The sequence below is a fragment of the Physcomitrium patens genome, chromosome 3, assembly GCF_059467195.1.
Source record: "Physcomitrium patens ecotype Gransden chromosome 3, ASM5946719v1, whole genome shotgun sequence".
NCBI classification, from domain to species: domain Eukaryota; kingdom Viridiplantae; phylum Streptophyta; class Bryopsida; order Funariales; family Funariaceae; genus Physcomitrium; species Physcomitrium patens.
This window is the reverse complement of record NC_143412.1, coordinates 17,099,085-17,110,531: the sequence shown is the minus strand read 5'-3', so window position 1 is coordinate 17,110,531 and position 11,447 is coordinate 17,099,085. Positions and strand designations below refer to the sequence as shown.

The following is an 11,447-nucleotide window of genomic DNA, read 5'->3' as shown; positions in this document are numbered from 1 at the left end:
TATTCTTTGAAAAATGTGTAAGTACATTATAACATTATAAAATACAAACAAAAAGGCATTCTATGTCACAAAAGTGCAATATGTCGATACAAAAAGAAATTTCAGGTCACTGGACTTACCAAAATCCACCTGTTCATCATTCCCTGAATGACTATTCTACTCACTGCAGGTCTGCAACAGTATAACACACATCCACCACTATCACATCAACCAAAATCCCATAATTCCAGTCAACTTTCCCTCTCTTCAGAAACCCATCATGTCTACATAAAGCAACATTCAAACTCTTTAAAGTAAGTACACAACTTGAGCTACCACCACCACCACCACCACATTCAGGGGATAATTGTTCACGTCTTTCCTTCCGTCTAGATTGCATCATGTATATGCATGAAAAGAAGGAAAAATAATGAAATTCCCTTCCCCAAGACCTAACAGAATGAACCTAACCCCTAAATATCAAACCAATTTGTAGATACGATCAGTGATGAATGAGCTATTGAGAGAAGGGCCCAAGTGGAAAATTGGAAGCACCAGCGACAACAGCGTCACAGCAGCAATCAATCTTCTTCTGCACCTCGTCTGGCGGTCGCATTGAATGCAGGTGCCTTGCATGGCCTCTCTGCAAGACGCCAGCCAGAGCTCAACACCAGAAAGTAGTCATCCTACTGCTACTACTACCACTAATAATAATAAGAATACCGTATGGCTCCCAGTGATGATGCCTGCCAAGTATAGATCTAGGGAGAATAAGACGTGAGGAGGATTATCGCTGCTGTTGCTGCATGGAGAGGGAGGGGCTTTGTGATATTCTGTCACAATGCCATTCGAAAGGGTGGGACGGGACGGACGGAGGGACTGTGTGTGTGGTCTCATGCGTGCGGGGGTAGACATGATTTTCGAGGCTTGGGATTCGGGATTGTTCCTGGACCCGGAGATGAAGTGCTAGAGAGAGCAAGAGAGCGAGAGAGCGACGGGTGGATGGTGGGTCCCGAGGTGGATGCTGGATCGCTGCAGACTAAACCGGAGAGTGGGAAGGAGGCAAACAAGCTCCCTTCATGGTGGCGGGTTCAGCGTTTCCACTAGCGATGGTGGTGCTTCGAATCCCTTGTCCATTCGTCAGCCCCTCTTGATGAGCAGCAGGTGGAGCGGCAATTCTCCCCTGCATCCTTCTTTGGGGGGAGAGTGTTTAAAACGCAAGCCATGGCGTGCGGAGTGGTGTAGCGTGGCCCATTTCTGCGTCAGTGGGTGTAGGTTTCCCTCATGTTTGTTTGAACGAGTCTTTCCGTTCTGTCTCCTCTGAGATCTTCAATTGTGTGCTTGGAAGGAGAGGAGAGGGGAAAGGAGGGAAGAGTAGAGGAGGTGGTGAAGGGTAGAGGAATCTGCTCGAGGTGCTATCGATCCTCTTTGGCTGCCTTTTCAACGGACGTTTTGTGTGTTGTTTCATTTCTCTTCCATTGGTTTTTATTTGTTTTGTTCTGTTTTCTGATAGTGTCCGTTTGGGGAATGAGGGTAGGAATAATGTGGTGAGAAGCTTTTGAAACGATCGCCTCTTTTCTCGAGTCTGGAACACGAGAGGAATATGTTAATGCTTGCATGACAGTTGGAGCGTTTCAACTACCCATCGTAGTTTCAGTCTTTGAAGGGAAGCTCATTAGCTGGGATCTCCTGATAGCTCCGAGAATTTTTGAGTCCGGTACTATTGTTTTTGCACCCTTCGAAGCTAACGGCCCTGTTCTTATACCTGTTGTCAAGAGAGTGGATGTTGGATCCTTAAATGATGCTTTGAAAGTTTTTCTTTGCAAGTCATGGATGGTGGAAGCGAGGATTTGTACAATGTGGCGAGTTTGCATTGACTCTGAGAGTTCACAATGTGCAATCACCATTCAAGAATGGAACATCAGGTTACGTTAGCTAATTGGGGAATTGGATTTTTATTTTTCATTTTATTCGCGAAAAAATTCCCGCTAAATTTTAAGGTTCATTCATAAATATGTTTAAATATAAAAATAAGTATATTGTGTATGTTTACATTATCAGAATCATGATTTTGTGCGTAGTAGGGTTGAAACTTCAGTATCGCTTGACTCCATCCTTACGCGTTTCTACTCGATTAAGCCGTCGTTACACATCGCCTATCCATAACCGAAATTGATATCTGCGATTCTGGTGTATAACTTACACACCGCTTCAGTTGGCTGAGGACTTTCAGCAGATTGAGTCAATTTCTAGTCTAGTTTCCCAAGTATGTACCAACCTTTCCGCTTGAAAGCTTAGAGCAAGGACTGTGAACATGATAGCTTACCAATCGGATGCAAGTAGCCTGTTTTAATTCATATGATCGATTCTGTTCTGTCAAATCTGAATACCTTCACGCACCTTCAGATGGTCGTCTTAGATTCTAATTTCTCTTGATAACATTGCTCATGTAAGTGCCTGTTCATTTCGCATTATAAATGAAGTCGTGCTTCCGCTATAGCTGCGTTGGAAGAATCGATGATAATGTGTCCTACGTCATTCCGAAGCAACACTATTTTCTTTCGATCATGGGACCTACTTCAGAATTTATTCTTATTGAAAAATAACTTCGTCGAAGGGATGCAAACCTTGCTGCTTTATTGGTCTTGTCTCGAGATTACACTTGATGCCGAGTTTTAGGATTTCGAGACTGGTTTATGGCTGTGGTTGTAGTCAAGGCATGGACTACGCGAGTCACATAGATCCACTGGTAGCAGTATGAATGATGTTATTTGCAGCAATCTGAAATTAGGTTAGTGTTTTTGTGCCTATTTTTGCTGCAAAGTGCATGATTGTTCAGTGTTACATGTGGTTCAGGTCGATTTTAGGGAATTCAAGTCCCCTTGATTTGCTTATCTTTCGGCCAGTAGTGCTATTTTTTGTATCTTTGTGCCAGGATAGGACCAAGTTGTTTTTCTCCATTTGCTCTGCGTTCTTTCTTTCTGTAATCCACGATGTAACTTGGTAGTAGGGATTTTTTTAATTCAGTGCGTGGGGGTGTTTTGGCGTTTACAGCCAAGATGTGCTCTCAAGACGATTGTCACGTTTACCACACCTTTTACTTTTGTATTTGTTGAGGGATCTGATATTGACGTAATCATTATGACTTCAGATGATGTTGATAAGTGTTCTGACTGTTATTCGTATTCTTGTTGCATGGTTGCAGTCTTTTCACGATTAGTTGGAAAGTTGTTAGGGAGACCATATAATTCTTTGTGCAACGCGACATTACGCGGAGACAGCTTTAAAGATCGTAAAAATCAGAGAAAAGACCCCTGATTGAAGCTCGCTTAACCTATGGTTTAAGTGGAATTGTTTCTAGTCTTCCGCTAATTTAAGCACTCCTTCTCTTGAAGCCTACTGCCAAAGGCCGACATGGTTCACATCACTGAAATGCGAGTTCTCCTTCCGATGACAGGTGCGTAATGTTGGTTTCAAATTTTCTTCTTTCCAGCAATTAGCTCTATTTCTGTCTTTCATTTCTCGACACCTGTCTGTACTGCCTGATAAGGTTAGATTTTCGTGCGTCTGCAAGGTTCAATATTTCCTTTTTGTATCTTAAATTCTCACTGAACTGACATGAACCTACTAAAGCTACATTTGCTGTGCTGACTCGCACTGAATTGGGATGAATTACACGGTAACCAGTGAACGAATTCAAGAGGGGTCAACGTTTTTCCAACTTCAAGACAAATGAACTGAACACCTCGGAGGGTCAAGGAGGACAGGTGTGTCCTCGCTGCATCAATCTCCAACAATTTGCTCATGTGGTTACGCAAAAGTTGAATGTGCAGCTCGTAACTTCTTGTTTTAACATTTTGGTAATTGTTTGCAGCTTCTCTCAACGTTGCCGTATGAGAACGAGATATGGGGCGAAGGAATCTATACACACAGCCTATATCGTCTTGGAGATCGATTGCCTGACTGGGTAATTCTTCGAGGCGTACACCATATTGTCGTAGGAGTTCTGATAGTTGTACTATTGGAACTTTCTTCGTATTGGGCGTAGCCGTTACAGGGTTTCAGTATTTGCTTCTATCTTTAAACATACACTTGCACGCGCGCGTAACGCAGAAGTTTCACGTGCGCCGTGTTTCAAGTTTGTGGGGTATATGTTTGTTTATTGCCCGTATAGGTGTATTGTATGTTTATCTAGCGGAATATTGAAAGGGAACCAACTGATTTCGGAGACTCCGTCGATCAATTAGCAGCATGTGAAATTGTACCAACTGCTATTGATGTTTGGAGACATGTTGTGATGGCAGGTGACAAGGTTGGTACCTTCAAATGCTTTGATCATTGATGAGAAGACATGGATGGCATTTCCTTATGTGCGAACAACCATTTCAATTCCATTCTTCAATAAGGTTAGTTCTACTGTCTCTAATGATAGTAATTTTTGAATAGCAGTTATTTCGATTGATGTATGGTGGGAAGAGTTCAAAGATTTAATGGAAAATTGGATTCTGATTTTTGTTCCAGCTGAAAATAGAAATGGTTAGCATGCATGCAAACGACAATGGCTCCACGGAGAACATTCACAATCTTACAGAAGCTGAACTTGCCATCCGCAAGGTCGATATGATCGACATTGCTTTTGATGATGTAAGTGACCCCTCTTGTCTTGTTATTTTCAAGGTCATTCGAAAATACGAATAAATTTTATTGAGGTTTTGATGTGGAAATACTGATTCATTATCTTCAACAATTGCGTTGGAAATTGAGGGCATGATTGAGTTAGCGAAACGCATGGTTGTTGTTTGTACTTCGGGTTTTGCCGCATGAAGAAGAGTAATAGTTCTGTGATCTTATTAATCTGATGCTGCCTCTTATTGGAGAGAAATTAGGGGAACTGGATGCTCAAAGAAAGGAGTCTAAAGATATAGCACATATTTCTTTGTCGATATTTCCCACAAGTTTACACATCCTTTCACAGAATGTAATTTACTGCAGAGTATTTCTCTTACTATCTATTTTTGTTTCAGAGAGTGCACGGGTTTTTGGAGAAGGCAGGATCATGCAGTTGAGGATGGATATGTGTTCTGGACTAATGGTCTGATATTAAACTTGACGCAGATTCCAAACCGAGATTACCGAGCAGAATTGGATCCTAAGCTTTATGTTTCTAAGAAAACTGGGTAAGTTTCTCTTTGTACGTAGTAAGTATGTAAACAGTATTTACAATCCCTCAAGCTGAGAGGAAGGAAGTTCAACACCAATAGAAACTCTTTCAACATGACAATTAGGTGTGTTCATAGGAGTTTCAGGGCTAATGAAGAGTTGCTTAACGGACAGTATCTACTTGATTGAAATAGGCGAGGACCTCTAAGGAAGGGATGGCTTGGTAACACGGTACCGACGATGTGTGCGTACAAATTGGTGAAAGTGGAAGCCAAGTAGGTAACAGCTCCTGCCCCCCCTTGTTTACAAGGATGTGGCCAGCAGCGAGTCCCACTTTGTAAGCTTTCGTAGACGCGCTATAGACGCGTGTATTTAGTCAATTTTTCGAAAACCTGCCACTTATAGAATTAGTTGCACATAAATTAAGTATACAAGATGCACTGCTCCTAGCTCAAACAGAGGATGTGGTTATGTGCATACGTCTACATTCAGGTTTTATTGTTGATTATCTGTGAATGTTTTTTCCTGGCCATGTTTCAAATGCCAGCTAATTATAGAACCTGACATTTGCTACATGTATCTTCTGTGCTAGCCGTCGTGAGCTTTTAGTGCAAATGTATCCTTGATCGACTTATCCAGTTTGTATGCTCTCCGCAGTTATTGGGGTGTCCAGAGCCGGGCTGAGAAACTCATGACCAATGGAATTCGTCAGGTGCACCACGAAACTCAGATTTTCTGAAAACAGTAAATGAAAGAAAGTATGAATATCTTGAAATAGGACCAGGGGATGGGAGGTTTGTAATTAAAATTCTACTGGTTTCCGTAATGATTATTCTCCTCGGAAGAGTTCTGTGAATTAACCTGACGTGTTTCGGCCAATTTCGCTCTAACTATTATAGGGGTTTAATATAACTTTTCTTGTGCTGCATACTGTCGTCAGCCATTTTCTCATGCATGCTTGCTCCTTGCATATCCAGATCGTGCTCCTCACTCATCGAAATGCATTCTGTTGGTTGGATGAATGGTTTGATCTTACCTTTGAGGAGGTATTAATTCTCGTCCTCTAAAGTACTAGTTCGAGAGATTGTCATCATATAGTGCTACAATCTCTATCAGTATTAAAATTAAATGATGCTTTTCTTTCCTGCCTTTGATGATCTTCAAACTGAAAATAGCACAGAAAAAAAAGTCACAAACTTTTGTAGTGATTATTGTCGGACTTATGTGCAGATTTGTGCCCGGGAATCTCTTGGGCGCGAGAGGTTAAAAGCTACTGTGAAACAACCTCCTGTTATTGATCCTAGGACAGGGCAGGAAGTAATTCTTGAACCTGAAGGACCTTCTCAGGATACTACTGATGATAGTGATGAGACCAGTGACATTGAAGCTGAATATTTTGAGGCTGAGGTGGGTGATGGCTAATTAATGTGTGACTTTACGCAGTATGGAAGTTTGTGTTATCTGTTTTCCCCATTAATACCAGTAAGTGTGTCTCTGAAAATACTTTTCCGATCTGATGAAACTTGTCCACTCATCTGGGACCCGATTGTTGAAGTTAGTTGATTCAATATTCTGTTGATGTCTTGAGATGTGATACAGAATCTATTTGTTTTGTTCTTTCTAAAGATTTAATTGTACCGAACAGATATCTCCATTTTCATTATATATCCACTGTAAATGTGAACCTTAAATGTTTTTTGTGTGACATCTGTTGGACTAATAGGTGTCCCAACATGGCTTAATGTAGATGGAGTTGGGTAATCTTAATGCTGGACAGCTCGTGACGAAGCGAATACCAGGTGTGCAGAATTTAATTATTTGAATACTATGTTAGTAGAAAATTTCTGAGGTGTACAGCTGTCTCTCTACTGTACGCTTGGTGGATCTACTTGAATCTCTCAGCTTTGCGTCTTTGTAATTGTTACAAATACAGTATCCGTTTGTCACCTTGTCGAAGAAGGTGTGTGCTTTCTGAGACCGCTGCTTCGCACAGCTTTGCAAACTGCTAGGCGAATTATGCACCTGTTTGTTGTCATTCAAGCTCGACATTGACACGTGAGGATGGCTAAAGCAGGGAATGACACAGTGATTACCCAACCTTCAGATGTTCCTGACAGGTACAGTGACAGATACTTTTACGTCATAATTGTCTAGGAATCCCAGTTAATGGTAATGCTGATAGGTTCTATCCTAGCTCACACCAGCATTGTGGCGGTTGATGAAAGAGACCTTATAATCTGCATAATGACTCTAGAATTGTGTGTAGATGTGCAGTATGTGCTACACGTGACATCTCGGACTCTCCTCCATCTTTATTTTGCACTACTTGCCAGGAATACTTCTGTCAGCGTTGTTTTACTGAGGTAAGTTTACATGCAGATGTGACATACAACATGATTGATGATTAGAGTGTTTTTTAGATTGCAAGTGCAACGCCTCTGCATGGATATTACTTGCGCACTTCAGTTTTTGTAGTTGGTTAGTGTCTTCGTTCGGCATCAGTTGGACAGTCATATCAGTAAATACGAGTCACGAACATTCAACAGTTGATTCATTTCCGCTATCGTTAAGTTGCAAGTCCTTCGAAAGCATGCAAAACACCTTACAGATTTTTCTCATGATTTGATGAATATTTTCAGTTTTCTCTGACATTAGTCTGCTCCACACGAGGTTCTTCTCATATGCCTCTTAGCAACGTGTGGTATTCTCGAAGATGGGGAAGGATAGTGAAGGAATACTTGGTTGTTGCCTGATCGAAGAATTTCTGCCAAATAATAGATGCAGTTTACACACATTGCTACAATTTTTTCTGAAACTTTATTTTGTTTCTTGCAGTTCCATGTCACAACGCGACTGAAGGCACATACCATACAGCACCTTTTGAATAGCTTCGTTTCGCTAGACTCCAGAAAAATTGTACCAGTGGATAAGGAGAATGCAAAGAAAGACGCAGGTCTGCCTCCGGTGCGTGTAGTACTTCAGAAGTCTACAAGTGACATGTCTCAATTCAAACGTACTCTTAACAATGGCCACAGCATTGATAGCCCCGCGAGGGAGTTGGGAGCACAGGATCACACTTGGATTAGTCGAGCAACATCCAAGTTGCGGCGCATCAAAAGCGGATTTTCTGTCCTCAATGAGATCCAGTGTACTGATGGCGTGTTACTTCAGGTCTGTGGTACTTGCCTCTTGTTACTATGCTGTATTGTAAAACTGGAGGAAGGGATCGACCATAGTTATTTTCTTTTGATTTGCAGCGATTACGTGAGACTTAAGCTGGAACTGACAGATTCAAACCATTACTCAGGATAACTCACAGCCAGATGTACCACCTATGAGGGCTGCTACTTCCAATTCAGATGCTAATCAACTTAGTTACCGCCCAAATGAATTATCTGAAGAGCTTGTGCGAACAGTTGCCTCACTTCATCAACGTGCAGCTGAGTCATGCTCACTCTCTGCGTTGGCACGCTCGACTTCGCAAGCGTTTGCCTCCTCCAAGCGAAACTTTGGTCGGCGACCTTCTCAAGTAAGCTCCGCCATCAAGTAGCTCTCTTAAGATTCATCAAAAATTTAACTGAAGAATAGGTGAATGACACTCAGTTGTATTGACTTACTTGTCTTAATTATGTATTAATGGTAAAATAATCCCTCAAGTCGACACTCTGGATGTGCACCAGTTTAAGCCTTTGGAATTGCGAACCTCAAGTGGTAATGAACGATCGGAGCTATAGCTAATGGCTTCTAAATCCTCCATGCAGGACTTGACAGATGGAGATATTATGGTTGATCATAAAGGCGAGCGTCTAGCAATTGATCCATATGATGTGAAAGAAGGCTGTACCGCTCGGGATATTGGGGTTTACGCGAACAGTTTGGATGTTACTGTGCTTCCTACGGAGTCTCAGATCAAAGCTTTCGTTGCTCTCTATCAACGGTTGCAGTAAGAGTTTCTACAGCTCTCGCTGTTAAATTTTTATGTTTTGTGACATTAGCACAGATCATAGTTAATTTTGATCATCCTCCTATCACTGAACCTCTTCTGTGGAATGAATCAGTGACCTTCTGGAACTCCTGAAGCTTGTAAAGCCAGAAAACATGCATCACAAGGAGCGCTTGTCGTTTTGGATCAACATTTATAATACACTTGTGCTTCATGTGATTTCTCACCTCTTCATTCTTCATCAATGAATTGTCGTGTTTTAGTAGTGTTGCAATACTCTCTTTTTTAGGTAATGTTGCTTATAGATAAGATTTAACGTAAGCCTTCCTATCATGTTTGATTGTTGTACAAATTATTTTCTACAGCAAAGTCTATGAGATATTCTTGCAAGTCACTGTTATCTTTCTGAGGCCGTGGCTTGCACATGGCTCCTCCTTTGTCATGTGTATAGTTCTTTTGGGTTAGTTGAGATAGTTTTCTTGACTGGAGTTTACTCGATGTGGTTTACCAGGCATTTCTGACATATGGAGCGCCAAAGAATCATTACAAGAGGGTCAGCCTTATGGATAAGGTTTGCCGCATTTCTCGTGCTTTGACATTCTTATATTTAACGTATTATCTTCAGTTTCATCTACTATGAACCTTATGATGCCGTTGAACGTTATTTTGGCAGGTGGCATATATCGTTGGTGCACATAAATACAGCCCACCTATGATTGAACACTCAATATTGCGATCTAATTCGTATCGACCTGCATTAGTAATGATCATCACCTCCGTAGTGTCAAGTCTTCTCGATTTTACTTATCGTTTAAGTCGTGGTCGCGTCTATTCAATGTTTCCGTGTAGGTAGTGCTGTTGAATGCTGTGTCTCTTTATTGGATCTATTCTCTAGCAAGTAATCTATGAATACTTATTTGTGAGAAAAGAAAGTTTTCCTGTTGCATATAGTTTGTAATGCTCGTGTTGTTATGCCAGGCTATCGTATGCAGACAAAATGATGTCTTCATTTCCTTCTCCCGTATGTTCAACGTGCAGGGCCTGAAAGATGAATCTCACACGAATCTAACACATGATTGCAATTGTGACGGTGAATGCTGCCAGGCAAGTCTGTTTCCCATTATAAGAGTTAAGAAGCCTGATGAGCACGTAGGACCATCCCTTGACCGACCAGAGCCCCTTGTCAGTTTTGCGCTTTGCTGTGGAAGCAGATCTAGTCCTGTGGTACGCGTTTCGTAACCATTTTCTCACATATTTAAAACTGAGCTCTTTACTGATATCCAGAGCGTGATATGAGGGTCGTACCGTTAGTAGCGGATGATATATAGCCCGTAGATTGTATTAGCTGCATGTTGAAAATTTAACTTTATCAATCTTATTCAACTGGATAAATTGCCCTTGTGAATATATCTCTGCAGATGCGTGTGTACACAGCCACGAACATCGATATCGAATTAGAAGAAGCGTGCCGAGACTTTTTAATGGCGGCTGTTAGTGTGCACAAGAAGAAAACTGTTGTTCTACCAAAGCTCCTTCATTTGTATGTCCAGGACTTCTCGCATGATGCTGAGTCTTTAATAGAGTGGATCGCTGCTAAACTGCCGCACGAGAAGCGATTGGCTTTTGACGAATGCAAAAAGAAGCGATCTTCGAAAGGAATCAGGCATCGTGTATCTGTGCAGCCCTACGACTGGACTTTTCGTTATCTTTATGATCCAAGTCTGTTGCGAAATTGAGCAGCTTTCATGACATTGTAGATACAGTCGCCACCCAATTCATCTGCACCTGCCTCCGCATTTTAGTAAACTTTCCCGAAATGGACACGAATTATCCATTCATTTATCAATAAGAAATGCAAGGAATTTTAGAAAGAGTAGATAGATTAGACCTGGTTAATAGGTAACTTAATGGTAGTTTGTAAATATTTGTGTGTTTCTCTCTATCGCTGGAACTGAAGGTTAAACCTCCGCTCTGCATATACTCACATATTTGGTAATTTTGGTGTAAGTACTTCTTGGTACTAGGTTTTATTTGATGTTTGATCACATTCCAAGCTAAAACTAAATGTATGTGTACGTAATGTGGTTGTATGTGTGCTGAAGTCTGTGCCTCATTAACTTTCAATTTGAATTAGGCTATTTTCTCAAGCCTTGATGTTGAAACCTATTAGTTTCTATTCTTATATCGTCAGAATCGAACGATATTAGAATAAAGAATATTCATTACATGTACTGAGTGTGCAGTATTCTAATGAGCAATGTATTATCTCCACTGTCTTCCACATTTGCTAAGATAAGCTGAGGAAACTTGAATGGCTCTCTTTCATTAATTTACGAACATCTTCTAAGTTTCATACTTACTTATT

General features: G+C 41.2%; 1 protein-coding gene across 7 annotated transcripts; it reads left to right on the top strand.

The window, feature by feature from the left end:
• Positions 1-830: 830 nt before the first annotated feature.
• On the top strand, positions 831-11,117 carry LOC112279243 (uncharacterized). 7 transcript variants are annotated; one of them, XM_090249050.1, is made up of 23 exons: positions 1,100-1,250; positions 1,807-1,904; positions 3,185-3,436; positions 3,667-3,746; positions 3,854-3,946; positions 4,284-4,385; positions 4,501-4,623; positions 5,095-5,156; positions 5,334-5,414; positions 5,797-5,851; positions 6,117-6,185; positions 6,370-6,546; positions 6,887-6,938; positions 7,214-7,256; positions 7,406-7,502; positions 7,975-8,310; positions 8,447-8,668; positions 8,901-9,082; positions 9,198-9,297; positions 9,594-9,653; positions 9,756-9,842; positions 10,187-10,306; positions 10,501-11,117. In XM_090249050.1, exons 3-23 carry the CDS (start codon positions 3,394-3,396, stop codon positions 10,816-10,818), a joined length of 2,502 nt encoding a protein of 833 aa, XP_090105176.1. In that variant the 5' UTR covers positions 1,100-1,250; positions 1,807-1,904; positions 3,185-3,393; the 3' UTR covers positions 10,819-11,117. The 7 variants fall into 7 exon arrangements, with proteins under 7 accessions (XP_090105173.1, XP_024369230.1, XP_090105175.1 ...); XM_090249047.1 differs by lacking the exon at positions 1,807-1,904 and having other exon boundaries at positions 831-1,250; XM_024513462.3 differs by lacking the exon at positions 1,807-1,904 and having other exon boundaries at positions 835-1,250; positions 7,211-7,256.
• The last annotated feature ends 330 nt before the right edge of the window (positions 11,118-11,447 follow it).